The sequence below is a fragment of the Condylostylus longicornis genome, unplaced genomic scaffold (assembly GCF_029603195.1).
Source record: "Condylostylus longicornis isolate FDR11 unplaced genomic scaffold, ASM2960319v2 ptg000016l, whole genome shotgun sequence".
NCBI lineage: Eukaryota > Metazoa > Arthropoda > Insecta > Diptera > Dolichopodidae > Condylostylus > Condylostylus longicornis.
Window position 1 is genome coordinate 5,067,415 of NW_026577985.1, and position 24,869 is coordinate 5,092,283.

The 24,869-nt window shown below is 26.6% G+C and overlaps 1 protein-coding gene across 1 annotated transcript; it reads left to right on the plus strand.

Annotated features, from left to right (window-relative positions):
• The first annotated feature begins 11,947 nt into the window (after positions 1-11,947).
• On the plus strand, positions 11,948-22,169 carry LOC129605971 (bromodomain-containing protein DDB_G0280777-like). The gene is made up of 9 exons (XM_055516012.1): positions 11,948-12,055; positions 12,444-12,573; positions 12,686-13,129; positions 13,590-13,675; positions 19,012-19,033; positions 21,330-21,387; positions 21,446-21,516; positions 21,866-22,001; positions 22,121-22,169. The coding sequence occupies exons 1-9, from the start codon at positions 11,948-11,950 to the stop codon at positions 22,167-22,169; spliced, it is 1,104 nt and encodes a 367-aa protein (XP_055371987.1).
• The last annotated feature ends 2,700 nt before the right edge of the window (positions 22,170-24,869 follow it).

The window sequence follows — 24,869 nt, forward strand, 5'->3', positions numbered from 1 at the left end:
AAATATTTTTAATTACATGAGCCTTAGGATCCAAATCAAATATTTTTAAAATATTTAATCCAATATCATGTAAATTTTCATTTGTCTCCTCTTTAATACCACACACTAAAATAGAAAATTCATGTAGGATATAAGCAACATGATCGTTAATGTATATTCCCTGAATAATATTACATTCAACAAGATTTGAATGTAGATAATGTTAACTTTGTTTATATCTACTGGCAAATTTAATTAGTGACACTTTGCTTTTAGCTTTCTTTAAATTTATTTGCAATATTTCTTTTCCACTTTGCAAGATATTATTTAAGAATGGCCTTAGTGAAAACTTAAAATTTATTTAAGGAATCAAAAAATTTTAAAACGATTTATAAGCGGTTATTAAACTATTTGCAGGAGTTTTTATGAGTAATATAAAAGTAAGAAAAAGATTTCCAGGTTATAAAATTGAAAGAAATCAACGTAAGACAGTACAATTGGTCGGTAGAACAGATAAATCAAAAATATATCAGTAAAACTAAATCATTGTAAATATAATTACATCTCCATCCACTCATAATACTGAAATTCCTAATCATCCTAATAATGCAAAGATCGTTCTTTTAGATTTCCCACTACAAATTAAATAATGTCAATCGTCACTTTCTTTTTGTTTTTTTTTTCTTTCTTTTAATAATTTCTTTTTACGAACGATCCACTTAAAGTCGTTTATATTATTTCATTTTTATCATTGCTTTTTTTACATTGCGTTTAAACCTAATATAACACAATGAGTAATGATTAACAATTTGGTTTGCATATTGAGTATTTTAAATATTTTAAAATTATTATAAGTGTTAACGTTAAGTATTTTAAAGACAAGCAAATTAAAAATTAATTTCGTAATGTATTCTAAATTAAGAAAAATTTTTTTTGTATAATTTTTTTTTGTAATCTTTGTAATTTTAAGAACGTTTTGAATTTTTGTAAATTTGATTCAATATAATTTGAATTTAAATCATTAAACTTATAACATTATTAACAGAAATACACAAAATCCTTTATGCCAATCGAAGTCGATTGTGGACGAGCTAAAGTTATAAACGCAGTCAGATAATGTAGAAAAAATTTAAAAATTTTCTTGATTATTAAGAGTAAAGAGTTCCACATTAAAAATATGAAAAATTTTTTAAGAAAGTTTAGACATATCAAAAAGATCTATATATACTCCTATTTCTATAATAATAGAAGCCCAGAAACTACTAATGCAATAACTAAGAAAAGAAATAAAATGGTTGACGCAAAAAAAAATCAAAAAGCGAAGGGTCATATCAACAGTTTTGTTGACAATGAAACAGTTTTGAGTTCAAAATACAAAAAGTAAAGGGTCATATCAACCGAAAATTGAGTCCCACTACTGTTGTGCAAGTTCAACAAGATTAACTATGGAACACCACATCGTTATATTAAAAATGTTTGAACCACACGTCATAATACAATTGATTTAAACCATAAAACAATACATTCGTTGTATATTGTCAATATTCTGTAGCTAAGGAACTAAATTATATAACATAATTGTTTGCAAGAAACAAATCATTGATATTATTGCATAGTATTATTGTACTACTTTCAATTTCAATTTTTTCATTATAATTTGTATGTTTTAATATTGCACAACAAATTTTATAAGCTATTGAAAGTAAAATATTATTTTTTATTACTTGAGTTTCTTATGTAGATACAGAATTGAAAACAGGATTGAAAATCTTCAAAAGTTCCTTACATTGGAACATCCAAGGGTCTCTTTTAAAGCTCCTTCAGGATACTAATTGCAGTTTGATCGAAAAGGAATATATTCAGGATGACTATTCCTATCTTACGCTCATAGAGCGGAACAATGAAATAGAATAATTACTGTACGGTTCAGAGCAGATTAGAGATGTTCTAATTTTGCAACAGTAATACTCTATCCTCGATTTTCAAGTTATGATAATTTGTTTAAAGTGAAACTTCATCTGTGAATGTTTAATGTGTAGGTGATTAGGAGAACCTTTTGATCCTTACATTTTCCTCCTAACCTCCCCTACCAACAGCAAGAGATGTGAATTTTCTTATAATCTTTAATTTAACACTAGATTTATGGACTGAGCCAACTCATTTAAAATTTTATTTGTATATATATAGCTATATCATCAAATGATGATAATATTTTGAATGATTATTGTGATGAATATATTTTGAATAAAGATTATTTCAATACAATAATTTGATAAAATCTACCGACACTTTTAATTTTTTATTTTCCTTTTATTTTGATAAATTTCTTTTTTCTCGTAAATTTTTTGTAGTTATCATATTTCAAAACAATTTAAATTCGTAATTACAATTTTAACTTAACAAAACAGACCTATGCTATTATTAAAACATAGTGTGAATGAATGACTCACTTGAAAATGTTTATGTTGCTTTTTTTTTCTAATGTTGCATTATTCATTTACTTTCGCTTAACATTAATTTGGTATAATGGTAATTTTGTAATGAAATGTGGCTTGCATATTGAGAATTTAAAATCATTACTTTGAAAGAAATTATTGTAAGTATTTATAGGATAAGCAAATTTAATGATAATTTTGTAATTGTCCCAAATTAAGAAAAAGAATTTTTTTTAATATTATTTTGTAATTTTAAGAATATTTTTGTATTTTCTAAAATTAATAAAAATCAGTCGATCGAATAAAAATCCAAAACCAGCGTTTTTTTCTAAATCTTTACAAAAGTCACCCTTGTACGTTAATTGGCGCAGTTCCGGTAGGATTTAAAAATAAAAAAAGTGGATTGAAAAGTTTAAGGAAAATAACTAGTGAAAAATAAAAAAAAAAGTGAACTCAAGAGAAAAATTAATTTTATGTGCTATTTGAGTAATTAAATATTACCAATATTAACAAAAAGAGAAAGTGAAAAAATTTCCACTTTCTTGTGAACATTAAACTCTTAAATTAATACAATAAAATTTTAAGAGAAAAAAAATAATAATAAAAAATTATAATATAAAATTTTGCTAACAAATAAAAAGAAATAAGTTTTTTTTTGTACTTGCTGTGAAAAGTTTTTTTCTATAAAACAAAAATACACCAGCCGATCAATCCTCATCAGCTACTCAACCTGTTGCACAACCCCTACAATATAAGCAAGTGAGGCTTAATTAATATAGCAGGCAATGCATTAAGATTTCTAACTGGCACTATGGATAATAAAAATAACGGCAAAACAATTGAAAATCTTAATAGTCAAGTTACTATTAATAAAGAAATTTCAAAGCAGATTGAAAAGCTAACATCTCATGTTAATGTATCACAACAGAATACAACCAAAGTAATAAATAAGTTTCAAAATAATATTCACCAAATAAACGAAGAAATTAATCTATTTAATATAAAATTTGAAATAAATGAAAATATTAATTTGCTACAAATTCAAATATTTAATATAAAAGACATAATTTTATCTAGTAAATTAGAAATATTGTCAAGAAATATCCTAACAGATGAGGAAACAACAAAATATAATGTAACAATTCAAATTTTTTTATATAAAAAATTGTTTTATTTAATAAAAATACTATTGTCTTTGTAATATCTGTACCAATTTTTACTAAAGAAACATGTTTTAAGACTATTCTAGAAAAAATACCAAATAAAGATCAATTTTTAACGCAATAAAAATGTTTGCGGAAAATGTATTGCAAAAACAGAGTTTATATGTAAAAAATGTTTTCAATGAAGTTTTTAATAATAAAACTTTTATTTGAACTTAGTTTAAACCGTTTTCTTTGCAAAATCTTCAATTTTGTTGTATGAGTCAAATTGGCTCACTTCAGTAAAAATAAATATATAATCAACACCCGTAAATCTAGTGTTAAGCCAGGCCTATAAATCAATATTTTTAATATTTTATTTTATTTATTTTATTTATTCTTTATCTCATGAGATTCCAATCGCTCGTATAGAGTGTATAAAATTGATAGGTATATATAATATACAATAACAAAATTAGTAAATAATTAACTTAAAAATATATAAATTATTTCAATGCAAAAATTATCGATCTAATTTCTTAACATATTCATCCAATAAAAGAAAAGAAAGAGTAGAAAACTGAAATAACAAAAATGATTTGTATTTTAAATTTGGTTTAAATAAAAGTCCTTGACTACTGCCTTAAATTTATCTAATTCATTATTTTAAATTCATTTTCTAATTCATTATAGTTTCTATACGCTATGTTGTATATAGTATCTTGTCTATTAAATCTAATATTTGATGATAATATTCTTAAGTTTTCAGCCGTTCTTGTATTGTAGTTATGATAGTTTTTATTGATGGGTGGTGAAATACATGTATTTATGTTGTTATTTAGTATCATGTGTGTTTGTGTTACAAAATTGTATTTAATGTAATGATGCAGCGGCAAAATTTTGTGTTCTTTGTGAATATATTTTTTTTAGAAGTTCTGTGTTTATAGCCGAAAAGATTTTTTATTGCCTTATTTTGTAGTTTTTGAATTGCGTTTAAATTTTTGCCAAATGTGTTTCCCCATATGTGAATAGAGTAGGTAATGGTAATGTGAAACATACTATAATAAAGCGATCTTTTCATTTTTACAGGAACTCTATTATTAATTAGCGAAAAAACTCCAGCTATTCTTCTGGCCTTCTTGATCTGCTTTTGCATTTGCATGTTCCACGTGAGACTACTGTCAATTATAACGCCCAGATAATTATAAGCTTCAACCATTTCTAGATTCACATTTTTGTATTTGATATTTATAGTTTGATTTGGTTTTTTCTTAATTATCATATACTTCGTTTTTTTAGCGTTAACTGTAAGTTTATGTTTGTTCATCCAGTCATTTATTATAACTAGATATTCTTGTATCGCGTTTTCTACTTGATTTAACGATTCGTGACTGTATATAATTGCCAGGTTATCGGCATACATGAAGGGATTTCCCCTTAATTTTATATTTCCAAAACCACTCATATAGCAGGAAAACAGAGTTGGTCCTAGTGAACTACCCTGTATCACCCCATATGGTACATGTAGATCACTTTTAATTTTATCAGACTCCGTGTACTTAGGTGAAATTTCATCTATGCCTACTGACCCTGAGTTCGAGATTTTAGCAATAAGTTTTTTTGTTTCATATTCATTAATGAAGTTAAATTTAAATTCTTTTTCTGTTCTCACCTTTGGAAAATATATGCTGTCAAATTTTTTGGCCATTTTTTCACCAATTGTACAGTAATACGAATTAAATTTATTAATTCTACTAAGTTTTTCTGTTTCACCGATGCCCAAATTTGAGAAAGAATCATTTTTTCGCATGTTTGACGAATTTATTATTTGTTTAACAACATTCCAACTCTTTTTTGGGTCACCATCTGTTTCTTGAAATTTTTTACAATCATATTGTTCCCTTTTTCTTCTTTTAATAGTTGTCACTCTATTCAACCAGTACTTATATTTTGATTTGAAATACTCAGAACTTCCATTCTGCATGTATTTCCCATACCAGTAATTTTTTCTTTCAATTAGTTTATCGCACTCGTCGTCTATCCATGGTACAGCATATTTACTACATTTTCTATTATTTTTTTTGAGAACAGTAGCTCTGTTTACTATATTTTTCCCGCTAGATGTCAGGTCATCTACTATGTTATTAACTCCAATATCTTTGACAACATATGTATTTACTTAACTCATTTTTGACATATTCATAATTAACTTTTTTAATCAGCTGTTCATCTTTTTCAGTATTATTTATGTTTTGTAAATTTTTAATTTCCATGATCATACCAAGATGATCAGAAATATCATGTTGAAAAAGAGAAATATGTACTTCAGTATTAGGATCATTTACCAATATATGGTCAAGGCAAGTATTGGAAATTGGTCTAGTTATCTCATTGTTATACAAATGGAAACCATTGGATTCTCCAACAGATAAGTAACTTTGTACGTTTCTATTTATTTCATTATTAATGTTAAAGTTGAAATCTCCTAAAACGATTGAGTTTTGGTTTTTTAGGTGTTCTAAATGTGAGTTCCAGCTTTTGAAAAAATATCTTAACACTGTTTGCAGAGTTTTCAGGGATTCTATATATAGCCGAAATGGTAAAATATCGTTTTTTTAACTTGATATTTACAATCACAAAATTGTTGTATTCATCACAAAAGATGTCTTGCTCAGATCACAAAAGATGTGAAATCACATGAAATCTCATTCAGCATTTAAATTAGATTCGTGTAAAACTCTTATTATTTTTGATGTCGCTGATCTTCTGATAAATAATTTGCCATTTTTTACCCACACGAATTCAATTCTTTTTTTTCTTTTTAAATCTCTAGCTTTTTTATGTAATAGAGTGAAGTATCTTGTTAGTTTTTCATTAATGAAAATATGACCACTAATTTTTGAATTTGCATCTTGAATTACCTTGGCTGTAAGTTTTTTGCTTTTTAGAGCTTTCATGAAGACCGCTTTAATTTCTAAATTAGAAAATTCGACTTTTATATTTTCTGGCTCACCTGACTTTTTAGACTTTTTAGAAGTTTTGAAAACATCAACGACATCTTTTTGTTCCAAGTTTAAACCAACTTTCTGAGCAATGCACGTTGCATAATTAAGGAAGGTTCTTTTTCCGGAATACTAACTGTTGCGCCGCATATTTCAACTTGGTCTTGTAATTGATGTTGTTTTATCTTTTCAATTTCTATTCTGGTGTATGTAATATCATCCTTTAGTTGTTTGTTTTCTTTTCGTAGCTTAATATTTTCCTCTATCAAGCTATTTATGTAATCTTTTATCTCTGTAACTTCATCTTGTATTGATTGAATACTATTTTGTTGAGAAGTTTGGTTTTCAATTATGACTTCTAACTCCCTGTATACTGTTTTTATGTCCATTTCGGTTTCAGACGTATGTCTACAGCGCTCATTTCCAGGAGTATTCGCAAGGCCTATGTTTGCAGATTTACGTTTTTGGCGCTTGAGTTTACATTGTTGGAAAAACCAAATTTTTTTTGGATTTTGGACACACTTACGGATGACTTCAATCCATCACATTGAATCCGATTATTCGTTCTCAGATTAATTTTTTTTGCATTGGTTACAATTGTTATTGCTATTACTCGACATTTTGACAGATGTATCTGACAATTGGGCCTGGGAGAAAAACATGATATGCCACATATTCAAAAAACTGGAGATAGTTTTTTTCAAATTTCCAACAGATGGTGATAAAAGCAGTAAATATTGACAGAATGTCAAATAAATCGGGTTTTTCCCGGAATAACAAAATAAGCCACAAAGAAAAAAATTTTATTTTTTATTGTCAGTTGGTTGGTATATTTTCTTAAGAAATGTTGTGCTCGTCAGAAAGCTCCGATTCAAACACGGATTTCAGTGTTGGATCGTGGAATGATCCAACTTTTATCCCACAATCCGAAGAAAGTGATATTGTTATGGTGTATGTTAAAAGTTTTTAATAATTTTTTAAAAGTGGCTAATCGTGTTATTATGTAAATTATTTAAAATTTTATTCTGTGAAAGAATTTATTGTTTAAAATACGGCTTACTGTGTGAAAAGTTTTTTGATATCAAATTAAAATAAATTTATTAAATTTTAGTTTTATTTAGTGTTTAACAGTTCCAATTTATTTTTTTTAGCGAGAAAATGAAATTTTAATTTCGGAAGAAAAAAAACTACTCGGTGAAGGCAGAGAAAACCATCGAAAAAAGAAAAACGTAAAGTGAAAAGAAATTTAAGAGAAGCATATAAAACGTCTGACAATGAGAAAGTGGAGGCTCGGCTACTGGGAGACCCTTGTGGTTGTCCGCAGAAATGTAGACAAAAGTTTGAAGGCAAAGAAATATACATTTTTCAAGAATTTTGGGATATAGGTGAATACAATACGCAAAACGCATATCTTTTTTCTCAAATACAGGTTCAATTTCCAAAAGAAGGTATCTGAATAAACGCAAAAATTCTGAATATTCCCGACGAAGCAATTCAGTTATTTATAATGTTAAAATAAATAGACAAAACATAAAAGTGTGCAAAAAAGAATTTTTAGCTGTTCACGGCTTACAGGACAGTAGAACTAGAATTGATTTAATTGTGAAACAAATAACTTCAGATGCAGCGCTCCCAAAAGCTGATCAACGTGGAAAGCATAGCAATCGGGCCAATAAATATTCAGAAAAAAGTTTGCAATCCGTAAGATACCATATTAATTCGATACCAAAATATACGAGCCACTACAGTAGGAAAGAAAATCCTGACAGGGTACATTTCAACTCTGATTTATCGATACAAACACTTTATGCAGATTTTTATGTACCTTGGTGTCAAGAAAGACATATTAAACCAGTATCAAATGATAAGTTTAGACGAATTTTTGGAAAAGAATACGACATTGGATTTAAGCTACCACGTGCTGATACGTGTAAAACATGTGACTATTTAGAAAACTCTATTTCAAGCTGCGAAACCGAAAGTGAAATTAGAAAATTTAAAATAGATTTAGAGCTTCATCAAAAACGTAGTCAAGCAATGCAAAATTTTATGAAAAAGACTGTTGAAGATGCAAAAACAACCTTGCAAAGAAACGTGATTACATATGACCTACAGCAAGCACTTCCCACACCTACATTAACAACAAGTGTAGCTTTTTATTTAAGAAAATAATGGACCTATAACTTAGGTATACACATTTGTGTAACTGGAAAAGGATATTTGGTCAAAAAAAATCGCAAAAAGAGGCTCTGATAAAGTAGCAAGCGTCCTTTTTAATTTTTTGAATACACAAATGCCAGAGACAAAAGAATTGATACTGTTTTCTGTTAACTGTGCTGGTCAAAATAAAAATTGGACCGTTATGGCTTTATGGCTTAATATGATAAGAGAAAAAAAATACGAAAAAATAGAGCATTGGTTCTTAGTACCAGGACATACTTTTTTACCATCTGACCGTGATTTTGCGGCAATAGAAAATTATAAACGGAAAATTTCAAATGTTTACACAACAGAAGAATGGGCACAAATTATAAAAAAATCCAAAAAAAAAAATCCTTTTGAAGTTCGGATGCTATTGGCAGAAGACTTTTACAGTTTTGAAAATATATTAAATAAAGTCGCCAAAAAGCTCGTAGCAGATGACAATTCTAAAGTTAATTTTTCTAATGTGAGATGCTTTATGTTTGACGCTAATGAACCAAATAAAATATTTATCAAGCATTTTTTAAATGAAGATTTTAAATCAATTACTATTACTAAAAGAGGCAGATCAGGAAATATAGACAGTGTCGAGTTACCAAAAAAATACAGCACTCTAATAGCTATAGATGGAAAAAAAATTAGAAGATTTAAGAAAATTGATGCCTTACATACCCTCTGCTCATCACTCGTTTTACATAAACTTAATTGGTTTTTCACAAACATGTGAAAATGAAAATTTAATCGAAAATGTACACGAAATAGAAGATTTAGATTAATATTCTGTTTAAATATTTCATATCACTTTAATACTACTTAACTTTGTTTTTACGAATTTAATTTATTTTAATTTTAAAGAAAAAATGTTATGACTAAATAAAAAATTTAATTAAAATATACATTTACTTGAATATTTATTTGGGGCAAAAACAAGATACGACTAAAATTTTGAAATTTACCTTGGGAGAAAAATAAAAATTTATTTGGGGCAATAACAAGATATGACTCAAATTTTGAAATTTACCTTGGGAGAAAAACAAGATAAGCCACATTTTTTTCAAAAATCACCCTTTCAATTTCTTCTTATCGATTTTATATTCTAGAGTTAATAACCTAAAAATTCCAAAAAAATTTATTTAAATCTGCTTAAAACTTTGATTTATAGATTTTTTTCAACTTTCAAACTCAGTTTTCTCGAAACTACAAAAGTGTGTCATATAATGTTTTTCCCCCATGCCCTTCAGTTGATTTAAAACATAGAATAAGATGTTGGTTTTGAAAAACCCCAAAATGGCTGGTTTTTTCCGTGATTTTGGAGAGTTGGAGGCAAATGTAACCAACTAGATGACGAAAGAAAACTGTACATTTCGAGGAGAGGCCCTTTTCAACTCTTTACCTTAATACAAATTCGCTAAAAATCAAAATAAATCCTTTTTCTAACGCTTCGGTCTCCCATTCAAAATTTGTTCTATCCTAAATCCCTATTAATTTTGCTCCTCTGGCATAAAAGTGATATGTGTCTCAAAGGAAATTAAACTATCAATATTATAATATGAAAATGAATTGTTATGTTCCTTCAAGGCTCCTTCCAAACACGCTGCCATACCTGTGAGAAAAGAGCTAAGAGACCTTCATATTAAAAAAATATGTAATTGATGCAAGATGAGTTTTCATGAATTTTGTTTTTACAAAACACATTATTCACGCACAACTTGTCCTTCGAATAGTGTAATTTAAGAATTTGAACAAAAATATGGGCTTGAAACAGTTATATACTACACAAGTGTATGGAAAAACTATTTTCTCAACAATTCAATTATTATAAATGAATTAATAAATGTCTAAACCAGCATAGTCCTCCCCTGCCACATTTTAATTATCATATTGTTATTATTCATTTTTTGAAAATAAAACAGGCCAAAACCAGTTCTATCCCTATAATCTAGTCCATCAATTTTTTTTTGCAAAGCCACCATGGTTCATTTTCTGTCATTTTACTTATAGCGTTACATCAGTTTCAAATAAAATGTCATTTTACTATAATATATTTATGTAGTGCATATACAATATACATACATTAATTACATACATTGCTATATACCTACCTATTCACGATATACGTACATTACCATAATATATTCATAGCATACATACATTGCCATATACTTACCTAAACGGTTTAAAATTTCATTACTTGCAAACAAGCGGCATATTATCATATGGTGAACATATGTTTCGCTTACACTTTATGATGTGTATAACAACAATGCATACCTTTATGTTTATATTATACATTAGAGTATAAAGCGGTATGCATAATGCTAATATGAAAAATGCAAGCCTATGCATTTTCAGTCATTATTATTGTTTGACGTAATTTTAAGTAATGAGTGAATGAAGGTATATGAATTGCACTTTCTTTTCCAGGAAATAGAAATAATTAACTAGAAACCTAGATTTTAAGAAACATATTGTAAATATTACAATAACAATTTAAAGTAAATTTAGAATAAGAATTTAGTATAAATAGTAGAATAAGTTTTTAAAATAAACAATCAAAGTTTTGAATCGAAACTACAAACATCTTGTTTTTCTTTTTAAAACTGAAGATTCTCCAAATCGGCAGTAGTACCAAACTTGGATAGTTCGGCGTTTATCGCCATTAGGGAAAACATAATTAAAATATAAATAAACCACAAACTTATTACATGGTAACCCTGCCAAACATAATTTTATTACATGGCGACCCATGCCACAACTAAACCTACAATAAGACCACCAACATCTAATAACTATGTAGAATTAGAAAGACCACCCACACTAGGGAAATTTTTGGATCTACCATCAACACCTGAGGGACCACTAGCAACAAAATACCAAGAAGAAATTGAAGAAGTTGACGAACAAATCAGAAAGACAAAAGAAGCAATTGAGAACCTAAACAAAAAGAAGACAATCAGCGCGAAAGAATACCTCAACAAGTATATACTCAAGAAGCCAGACAAACAACCCAAGCCCAAGAAACAAAAAACAAGAGGAGGAAGATTGGTCAAATTAAGACAAAAGAAGGCAGAACTACAATATTTAATACCAATATCAAAGAAATTTTTCAATATTTAATACATTAATCAAAGAAAAGCATGCCAGCAAGAACTAGACGTAATAATAAAAGAGCTCAAATTCCGTAAAAATGGGAACAGGAACTAGTAAGAATGAAGAAATTACAACGTTTAACAATCAACCATCAGAGATCCAGCCCATACAACCTACCATTACAACAAACCAGGAACAAACAATAGTAATACTGATAATAATACTAATAATCTTAACCATCGTAAAAATACTACTTAAATACTTTGCTACTTATTTAAAGAAAACGATTAAGAAAGAACTAACAAATATTACTGTTTAAAATAAAGAATATATAAACAAAAAATTCTCTTTTAATGTCCATCAATGAATTGTTACAACAAATAGAAACCCTAAAGAAATTAGAAAATCTCTATTCTAGGGAAAAAAGAATAACAAATTCAGACTTAGAAGAAAGAAAAACAATAATAAATAACATCAAAATAAAATATAACAATATATTGAAAAATAGCGCTTTAGATAAGCAAATTAAAGCAGCAATACATGAAAAATTCTTGAAAGTATACATAAATTTAACAAAAATTACAAAACTGGAGAATATAACAGAACAGGATACAACCCTGACATCAGATACAAGTAGTGAAGATAACAACACAACAATAATAAAAGAAGCAACAATGGAGTTTGACATAGATAAGACAATTAAGATAATACCTCTATTTAACGGTGAAAGTCAAAATTTAAACAATTTTATAAATCTAACCAAATATTTATATGACGCAACAAAAGAAACAGAATACAAGAATAAATGAAAAAACAAGAAACAAAATAATAACAGAAGCTAAACCTGAAAATTTCGTTGAATTCGAGAAAATATTTAACAAAGTTTTTTCAAACAGAAAAAACCAAACTACAATACACACTGAATTATCAACAACAATACAAGCCAACAGACCACTCAACAAATATATAGAAAGAATAGAAAAAATGATAGCTGAATTAAATATGGTACAACTACTCGAACTAGGTGAAGAACACAGAGCAACCATAGTAAAACTCAATGATCAACTTGCTCTAGGGACTTTCAAAACAGGATTATCAGAACCCCTACACTCACTAATATTCGCAGCACAACCCAAAACATTCAATGAAGCTGTCAAAATTGCCACTGAAGCAAGCACAAACAACAAAACAACAACAAATAACATCCTATACTACAAAAACAACTATTATAACAAAAATAATAAAAACAACAACAAATACAAAAACGGTCTTAGGTATAGTAACAATAGGTTTCACAATAAAAATAGCTTCCAAAACAGAAATAATAATTTCCAAAATGGGGAAATTCACAATAATAACGATAACAATAATAAAAATAGAAATAATTAACTAGAAACCTAGATTTTAAGAAACATATTGTAAATATTACAATAACAATTTAAAGTTAATTTAGAATAAGAATTTAGTATAAATAGTAGAATAAGTTTTTAAAATAAACAATCAAAGTTTTGAATCGAAACTACAAACATCTTGTTTTTCTTTTTAAAACTGAAGATTCTCCAAATTGGCAGTAGTGCCAAACTTGGATAGATCGGCGTTTATCGCCATTAGGGAAAACATAATTAAAATATAAATAAACCATAAACTTATTACATGGTAACCCTGCCAAACATAATTTTATTACATTTAATTTAGTGGATGTGCAAGTTATGTTTAATGTTCTCGTTTTCGAATTTTAGTAAATATTATGGACAACCGGGAAATTAATCTTTGGGTGAATGAAAATATAACAACAGCCAATACCAGACGTGGTAGAAAGGAACTGGTAAATAAAAACAATTGGAAAAAGGAAAAGGAAAAAATTGCTAGGCAAGTGTATGTCTGAAGATCTACTTATACATATCAACATTAAAAACATTAAAACTTAATGATTCAGCAAACAAACTTCCACATCAATCAATACGTTATCACAAGAAGCTTACTTTGAAATATTCAAAACTTCATGAAAAATTTTAACAATCAAAATACGCAATTATTCAAGATAAATTCATCTTAAAATACACTGCGACTACCAAACCTAAAAAAAATAGATGCAGAAAAAACAAAACTAGTAATACAGTTAACATTAATAATTTATACCTCATTTATCAAGAATTACAGTTATAAGCTAGCTGCAAATATGTCAAAAGACTTTTGTTGATATTTTAGGTAAATAAAACAATAACTTTATTATTATAATACGTACTTTCGTAATGCACCTGTTGCTCTAGATTTGCACGCTCCCTCATATAGGAATTTTTCGGTTTATATTGTTTTTAGAATTTAAATGAAATTCTTTATTTTTAATTTATTACCTTGTTAATAATAATTTATTTTACAATTCCTGTTTTTAAAATGAGTTAAACAGATAAATTTGTTCTAAAACCGAAATAATTTTATTTACTTAAGTTTGTATCTGCAAAGATATTTTGCTTGACATATCAACGTAAATTTAACATTTTTTTCGGTTTTAGAATTTTTTAAAGAATTCTTTAAGCCGTGTAAATTGAAAGGTAGTAAGTGTTGCTTTGATAAGTCTACGTTATATCGTTTATAAATCCAAAATTAATGTCGAAATCGTATCCAGGGGATATGCATAAAAAACATTTTGAGACAAGAACTATGTCAATAGAAGCTAGACGAGGAGATATATCTGAAATTTTCTTCAATAGAAGACGGATTTCTGCAAAAGCAATTATTGACTTACACACTGAGTGGATACTACACTGAGTGAAAAAAATTGGAAAATTAAAATTTTGCATACTTAAGTTTCTTTAACAAAAATGTTATTTTGACTATGAAAAATGTTAAATATAAAAAGAAATAATTTAATTTAACTATGTTAAATATAAAATTTTCTATTCTTAATATCAAATAAAAAAATTTTGATTATTAATTTAAATTTGTTTTAATTTCATTTTAATAGTTATTGCAAACATAAATTAACATTTTCCAAAGCTATTTCACTTAAAATAAGTTTTTTTAAACTAAAGATAAATTAAAATTATGTTATTTCAATATCAAAATTTAAAAATCAAATTTTTAAATTTTAAAATTACATTTGTAGTTTAATCATATGACAAGCTTAAAATGAAATCAATCAATTTTGAAGATTTTTCAAACTTAAAATAAAATGTATTGAGCATATTTTTTTCATATTATAACGGGACAAATTCGAGCAGAATTATTTTCTTTCTCATAATTCGTTCAGTTTTGCTCTGACCATGCTTGGTTCCGCGCATATGCACGTATAAGACAAAAATAAACGTGTTTTACGAGAATTTTTGAGATAATTTGATAATTTGTTGTTTTTTTTTGTTTTTTTGAAAATCGATAATTAAAGTTTTTGCAAAGGATTTTTACATATATGGGCCCTCGAGTTGTATTCTTTTGAACTGAATCTAAAATTAATCAAATAATAAAACGTTTTTATTTCAACGAGTTAAGTTTTGAAACTACATTTGATTACAAATTTAAAATCAAAAATTTCAACCAAATCTATCGAATTTCCAGAAATCAAACTTCAAAAAAGTCAAATTATTGTCACTTTTTTATTTATCAAAATAGTTCTAAATTTTTTTGAAGTCATGTTTCATTTTCATTATTACTCGTATATAAGTACACAATACTATTTACAGGGTCATTTTATATACAATAAATGTCGCTGTTATGATATAAACATACAAGTTAACGATGGATCAAATAGACGTTATGTGTTATACTTCTGTGTGGCATATTTCATCGTATAAAAAAGTGCAGAGAAAATCACAAGTTTTAATGTGCTAAGTAAGGAAATATGTTACTATAAATTAAGTAAAACTTGGATTTAGACTTCAGTCATAGATTTTTATAGTATAAATAAATACATAGATAAATGTAAATTTTAATGTAATTGAAGTTAATTTGCATTGCAAAAATTAAATTGCATTATAAAATAAAACCAGTGTTATAAATGCTTTTTAAACTCTGAATTATTTTTTTAATAAAAACCGAATTGAAAATTCGTAACTGACATGCATGTACATATATATATAGTACAATAACATTATGTTATATTGCTATGAGAATGCATACTTTGCATTTTCATCGCTTTGCAGTGTATATAAAAAGATATCTTTTTTTTAATAATACTACAATCAAGGACTTGACAGCATATGACGCTGCTATAATTTTTTTAAAAATAAATTTCTGTAAAAAAACTGCACTCGTATTTAGACTTTACTGAACACTTTTAAGTTGCAAACCACATATTATTAAACATTACATGACGACCAACATTTAATATTACATGGCGACTATTTAATATTACAGATTTGATTTTTTAAATCTTGACATATAGCAAATTTAAATATTTAAATAGGGAGTTATCAATCAGATAAAATAATCAGACACTGACAAAACTTAGATATTGTGTATAAAAATTTTTTAATTGTATAAAACAAAAGCTTTTAAAGATTTTGTAAAAGAAATTAATTAAAAATATATATATTAAAGAAGTGGGATATTTTTAATTAACATTTGAAAAGTGAAATATTTACCGAAATAAATTTTTTAATTAAATTCAGTATAATACTCATATTATAAAGCGCAGTATGTGAATTCAGTATAATACTCATATTAACAGAATATATGTGAAGAATGAATTACATATTGTATACCTAGTCTTAAATTCAATTCTTTCATTATACCATTTGTATTTTCTCATATTACAAACAACAAATGATATTAATGAGCAAATTGTAGAAAGTAGAACGTTTCTTTTTTTTATTTGTTTCTTTATTGTTCATGAAGAAAGTGTCAAGTAATATTATAAAATATTTAAATTATGTGTACCACTTACAATTTAGGACGCTTGATACAATCTTTTCTTTGTTATGTATAATGTAAAACTAAGAAAAGATTGCGAGGTACCAAAATGGAAGCAAGCAAGTAGTCAGTCAACGTATTGGAGTCAAAATGGACGGTTGTCCAATCAAACTAATAAATTTAATAAACTAATATTAATGACCTTAATGAACTTAAATTAATAAATTTAATTTATTTAATTGTTTTCCTATTTTATGTTGTAAATTGTATCACTTCAGTAAAATAATAAAATTTCTATAACAAGTACGAATACAAAACCAACAGTAGGATTTTTGTTAGAAAAATACGGAATAATAGAGATCCCGCAATATGGTACCTTACTCTAAATCAAAAAGGTATACATAAATTGGCGACGAGGATATGGCACAAATGTTGTGTTTGATACTGATTTTAAAATAATTTATTAAAGGTGTATTCAAGGTAATCATTGTTATCAATACAAAATTTTTACTACATAATGAGGAAATTGGAATACTGCTGCAAAGAAGTTCAAAATTTTAAACGATCACAATGTCATCAAGTAGTATTGAAAACGCACTTTCATTTTTAAGTGAGCATGCCCAGATGAAAATTAAAGAAGCAATCTTCTAGAGATTAAAACATGGATGTGACGATCTGCTCGCAACTTCTCTTTAAGAAATCGCTAGAATGCGACCGAGAAATTGTGCAACTAATAATGCAAATGAGCTATATCGGCAATTGCTAGGGCTCATTATCGGACAAATTTTAGTAACGTTGCAGGCGTGACGGTGAATCAACACCGTCCTAGATATTATGCCTCGTATATGAGGATATGCTGAGAGCAGAAATTGTGTATGTTAGTTAAGTCATAATCATATTTCAATTACTTATCAAATAATAACATTCATTTTGTTTTTTCTTTAACAGAGACCCAAGTGATGGTGAAGAATCCCCAGACTGATAGCTGAACTTTCCGCAAAAAAATTATATTTTTCGTATATAAAAAAGAGAAATATAAAATCAAAAAAGAACATAATAAATCTTATTTTGTTATTTTTCAGATTTTGCACATAAGTCAGTTTTTCAAAAATAATATGTTATAACACCTAAGCGTGCTGTTATAATAAAAAGTTTCAAAATTTTCAGAACACTTTTTTTAATAAAATAATAAACAGAAAAAAAGAAACCAATTCTTTCAATAATTTATTTATTAATTACACAATCTTTAAAATATGAAACTAAATATTTATGTTATATAAACAAGTAAAAAATTAAAATCTTTTTTTCAGATTTTTTACCAGTTTTTAGAAAAACAGTATTGTTAATGTAATGTAAGTAAATACTCATATTACATATAATATTACCAAAAGATATTAACTTTGTTGTTAAAAGATAATAACTTTTTAATTTTATATAATATAAATTTCTATACTCATATTTTGATCACTGTTTAGGTCTTCTCCTGGATTTACCTAATTTCTCAAAAAATTATAGTATAAGCATAAATTCCTTGTTTTCCATAATTTAAGAAAAGATATAAAAGAACTAAAATAAATTTTTTACATAACAAAAGTAAATTATTCTATTATAAGTTGTCAATTTTTTTAATTAAAAAAGAAATTATAGTAATAAGTGTGTGAAATAATAGTTTAGTTTAATTTAAATTTACTTATTTCATTTTAATTCTGTTTATTTATTGAAATTTTTTAAATTATATCAAACAAGCAATTAATATAAGCAAATAACAAGTTTTCCAAAAAACAAGCAAACCCTGGAAATTAAAACACCGGTGGCCGGAACATTGATATAAGAATCTAAATATTTATAAGAAAGAAAACGTACTTAGCCAAAACTTGAAACACTTATTAAGTACTTATTAATCACATTAAAATTCTAAAAAATTTATTACTTAGTAGACAATATTATTGAGAAATTTTCTAATCAATAATTATTGAACTACATATGTTCAATTTGCATATATTTTCAATTTTTAACAAAAATATTTTATCCAGTCATCATTTAATATAAAAAATATATATCTCAAAAAATTTAAGCATCCAACCTACAATAATTCAATGACGAAAATTCCCGAAAGCTTTTGCGTTTGTCCCTAAATTTCATCAAGTATTGAATTTGAAATACGATCGCCAGTATAGACAAATATGGAATTTTTCCGAAGAATCTTTTTATGTACTGACAATGCCAAATCCTTAATAAACGTGAACTTAACAAATAATTTTCTAAATTAATATATTGATAACTAAATGTATCTATACCTATTTTTAATTTTTTTAGCAAGCTAATAATGTTGAAGGTGGTAAATATCAATATGTCAACAGTTAAACAACAGCATTTTCAGCATTCACAGTGCAATAATTGCGAAAATTAAATAAGTTAAGTAATATTAATTAACATACTTAAGTCAGTGTTACGATTTTTGGTATAATTGCACCAATTTAGTATTTTTTTTTCATTTTACTTATTTCTGGAAAAAGAAGTTAGTGTAATTGTTTAGTGTACTTAAGTACACAGTGTAATTGTAAAAAGATGTGAACTTAATTAGTGTGAATTAATGTCAACATCGGCGTTCGTATGGAATTGCTGTCTAACAAGCACATGCGATTGACAATGTCATATTAATAAATTACAATGTTTTTATTAACAATTCGTAGTATTTGATTAAAATTCGTTTCTTTCTTCACTTATTTGAAGGTAAGCTATCATTTTATATGTCAATTGTAAAAGGAACTAAAAAATCAGATAATTATCAAACCGACTATGTAATTAATTATCAAACGAACTATTGAAGAACAACTCACTTTAATTTATGTTTCGTGAGTTGATTTTTCACTTTCATATTTTTATTAAAATGCTTTTATCTGACAATGATACATTGATAAGGCGAAAATGTGAAAATAACACAGTTTTACATAAAAAATGAAAGGAATTTAAGTTCTGTGAATTAATGTCAAAAGCGTATCATTAAATAAAAAATATGAAGTTCTGCAACAAATTTTGGTTTAGCTGGGTAAAAATTGAAATTAATAGGTTAATTGCAATATAATTAAAATTACATGTTTTCTTCAATATAAAGCTACATCTCCACTCAAAATACTGAAAACGATACAAATATCGTTAATACTGAAAACCCTAATAAGAATAACAACAATACAAATATTGTTCTTTTAGATTACCCACTAAAACTGTAACAAATTCAATCAAGTTTAATCATTACTTTCTTTCTTTTTATTTTGTTTTCTTTTCTTTTAATAATTTTTTTTGCATCATATTTCCAAACAAAATTTATACATTAACGTGAACGAACGACCCACTTAAAATCGTTTATTTTGCATTTCATTTTTTCTTATTATTGTTTTTACATTGTGTTTAAACCTAATGTGACGTATAATGTAATGACTAATTATTAACATTTGGTTTGCATATTGAGAAGTATTTTTAAATATTTTACAATTATTATAAGTGTTATTTTAAAGAGAAGCAAAATTAACAATGATTTTGTAATGCGTTCTAAATTAAAAAAGTATTTTTGTTTTGTATAATTTTTGAAATTTTAAGAACGTTTTAAATTTTTGTAAAAACAATAAAGTTCAGTTTACTTGTTACCAATAAAGCGATTAGTCGATCGAGTTAACATTAAAAGAAAACCGTTTGTTTTTTATTCAATTTTATTATTTTTTTTCTGTGCAGCGCCTTTGTACGTTATTGGCGCAGAATCGGTAGGATAAATAAAAAAACTGTTAAAAATTAAAATAAACAATTGAATAATAAAGGTTTCATTATAAAAGTAAACTCAAAAGTGTAGTGAAATAACTACGTGTTTAAATCATAGTAAAAAGTAAAATTCTAAAAATACCGTTAACATTTAAAGTAACTTTACTGACATTTCGGTATTAGAATTTTTGGAAAATAGTAGCAACAATAAAAAAAAAAATTTTTCTGTGACTATTAAGAGTAAACAAATAAAAATAACAACATAATAATAAAAATAACACAATTACAAAAATAAAAAACAATTTTATAAAAAATTAATCATAATAACAAAAAAAAAATAAATAAAATAATAAGCAACATGGAATAAAAGAATAGCATATACCAGAATTAAAACTAGCGTTGGACCCGATGAGATATATAGCGGATCTCCCTGATTTTATTGGTCAGTCAGAAGAATTATATAAGTTTTTAGATTTAATAGAAAATATAATACTATTACACTAATAGTAAAATATGATCAAAATAATTAAATTATTTTGATTAATAGAATTAAAACCAAATTAACAGATAGAGCTAGAGAAGTTGTTGAAATAAACAACCATGTTATAAACTGGCTTGAAATAAAAAAAAATTCTATTAGATAATTTTAGTGAAAGAAAAACAGCTTTGCAATTTTTCAAAGAATTGCAAAGTGTAAAATTTAGAAGAACGAGCGTAGACCTCTATGAGATAAAAAAAAGTGTCACGTAGATTAAGCAACAAAATAAAAGATGAGCCAAATGCGGAGGCCATTATCCTAGCCAATATTCAAACTGGGTTGCGAATATTTAAGGAAATATTACCTAAACCAATAAGTTCAATCATTTTTACCCGCAACCCAGCCTTATTAGAAGATGCTATTGAAGTTCTGTATGAAGGAAATTATGCGGATTTTAACCCGTATAATTCAAATTATAATTAAAATTTTAACACAAATAAAACATTTTTTCAAAAATAGCAGATCATATTACAATAAAGCTAACAATAATACTAATAACAATAATAGTAAACATAATACTAATCCTATAAGTAATAACAACTCAATACCCCAATAACAAATTTTCCCAATTGTGATGAAAAGACTTCAAACTCAATTGATAAAACACACAAAATATTTATTTTAAAAAACTAAAAAAATGCTAACGTTTCTAAAAATTCAAACCACTCTGATCAAGCAGAAGGAAGAAACAAAATCCAAATTATCGTGGTAAAAACTGTAATGCGGACTTCAAACATCTCAACGCAGGGAAGAAGCCCAACGTTCCACCCAGACCACAGAGTTAGAAATTACCTTCGTCGTCAAACACAGAAAAAACAATTCAACTCCAACCGAGATGAACCAATTTTTAAAGAGACAATTTTCGGACCAGCAATTCAGATAAGGGAAAGCAACATGAAACAAACTTTCCAACCTATAGTTGTGTTAGTTTAACTCAAATAACTAATGAAGCATGGCTAGAATTACGTGTCGATGAACAACAAATCGATAAAAAGATGTTAATCGGAGGCTTACGGTACTTTAATACCACAATGCTTTGGATAAGAATGTTTCAATTAAAAGGGAGTAATAATTTTATTCTTTTTGAAGGTGAATAAAATCTAAAATTATTTTTTATTCAATTTTTTTCAAAAGACGCCCTTATTCGTTAAGTGGCATAGTCCCGGTAGGAGAAAAAAAATAAAGAGGGTAGATTGAAAAGTAAAAGTTACACAAAAAATAACTATTGAAATATCAAAAGTAAAAAAGTGAACTCAGTATTCATTAAGTACGGTCGCGTTATTAATTACCGAAAAAGTTAATGATTAAAGTAATATTATATATTCAAATTATAAAACAATTGCAGAATAAAATACAAAAAGAAAAAGAAAGAAAACAAATTTTTTTTTGTTTTCGTTGTTTCCGTTAACATGTAAACAAATAAATTTTATATCAAAAAATATTTATTTATTTATTTATTTATTTATTTATTTTTATTTCAAAAAATCCTCTAAAAGAGCCTAAGCTCGTACAGAGTGTTCTCTTATTAATTATTTAATATTGTATAACAATTTGACTTTAAATTAAAAATTCTAGTAATAATTTCATATTGCTAAATGTGAGAAAAAAAAAAAAAAACTTAATAAAAATTTAAACAAAATATAACAAAATTTATAAAAAGAAAAAAAAGTGAAAAAGTAAGGAGAAAGCAAAACTAGGTAGAAAATTTGAAAGTTACAACAGTTTAAAAAAATGTTTATATTTTCAATACTTTTCTAAGAAAAATGATTTAATGTTTTTCATTATTTTTGATGTATTGGAGTTATTAAAATCGATAATTTTTAATAATTTGTTGTACAGAATAGCACCTGAATTTAAAATAGGTTGTAAACCTTGTAAGTGTAATCCAGCATCAAATCGAATATTTTTAGCATTACGGGTGTTATAATTATGAATTTCATTGTTTGATGTTAATTTCACATTTGATTTGATATTATCAGCTTGAATGTTGTGTATGTGGAGTGCTTGTAACGTACTTATTAAATCACATATTTTTAAAACATTATAATTTTTATGTAATTCATTTGTAGGCGTTCTGTGATGTAATCTACGTAAATTTTTCAAAGCTTTATTTTGTACTTTTTGTATTGCATCCAGGTTTTTAACAAAGGTGTTACCCCATATTGCTATGCCATATGATATTTTACTATGAAATAAGCAATAGTAAATTTGCATTTTTAGATTTTCTGGTATTCTATTGCCAATTTTTTTGAAAATACCGGCAATTCTACTAGTTTTTTTGATAACATCATTATATTGAAGATTCCACACGAGGTCTTGATCAAAAATTACACCAAGATATTTATAAAAGGATACTTTTTCTAATATGACATTGCTGTATTTAATTTCAATTGTTTTATTGTTTGATTTGAGCATCATATACTTAGTTTTCGCCGTGTTAACAGTGAGTTTGTGTAGTTTCATCCAAGTCTCTATTTTAATCATGTCTTCGTTAGCTTTTTGTTGCAGGTCATCATATTTTTCGTCAGAATATACTACAACAATGTCATCTGCGTACATGTATAATTTTCCATTCAACTGTAGTTTTGAAAAACTGCTAATGTAACAGGAGAATAAGCCTGGACCCATCGAACTACCCTGGATTACACCAAATTCAATTGATCCTATTTCACTTTCAATTTGCTCGCATATTGTGTATTGTTTTCGGTTTTTGAAATAGTTTTTGAACCAAGCATATTCCCAACCTGTCACACCACACTCAAACAATATCCTTAATAAAGTGGTTCTGTCTACAGTGTCGAAAGCCTTTGACAGATCAAAAAACACCAAACACACTTTCTTTTTCATAGACACCTGGTTTTGAATGTAAGAAACAACATCAAAAAGAGCTGAGTTTGTGTTTGATTTTCTTGTAAAACCGTACTGCGCATCAGAAACGAGATTGTTATTTCTCAGGTGTTTATTTAGTTCACTTATATCGTAAGTCTCCAATAACTTACTAAGAGTAGATGCTAAGGAAATCGGTCTAAAGTTGTTGATGTCTGACTTATCTCCGGTTCCTTTATAGATAGGTATTACCTTAGTAATTTTTAGTTGGTCTGGCACAATACATTGTTCAATACTCGCATTAATGAACTTCATAATAGGATTCGCTAGCTCATTACGACATTTAGCAGCTCCATCTGTTATAATTTCCTTAATGTAGTTCCAAGTTTTTTCAGAATTGTTTTTATATTTACTGAAATAATAGTTGTCATATTGTTTTTGTTTTATACATTTGACTTGCGTTAATTTATTAAGCCAATAATGATACTTGTTTTTCAAACCCTCATTATTTAGATTTTTTATATGCTTTCTATGCCAATAATTTTTTGTGGGTATCAATTGTAGACATTCTTCGTCAATCCATGGCTTACTAAATTTAGCTAATTTTTTACTTTTATGATTGTTTGTGGCAACACTCAAAACATTTTGAAGCACAGTTTGAAAATTTGTGTAAATTATTTGACAGTCATTTGAAGTTGTATCAATATGAAAGCTTCGCAGTTGCTTTTGAACAGTATTTATATTTATTATTTTATTTTTTTTTTATTTTGTATATTGAAATCTACATTAGAAATAATTTTATGGTCAACAACTTCCGTAAGAATGATTGAGTGATCAAACAAATCAGTAAATAAGTTCATTATATTTATCTTTTCAGTTTTCCCGTTGGTAAGAATATGGTCTAGACATGAATTTGATGCAGGTCTTGTTACAAAATCATAGCAAAAGCCAAAGCCATTTGATTCAACAATTGATATGTACTTGTTCACACTTTTATCATTTGTACAACGAATATCAAAATTAAAGTCTCCCAAAATAATTGCATTATTTTTGTTAA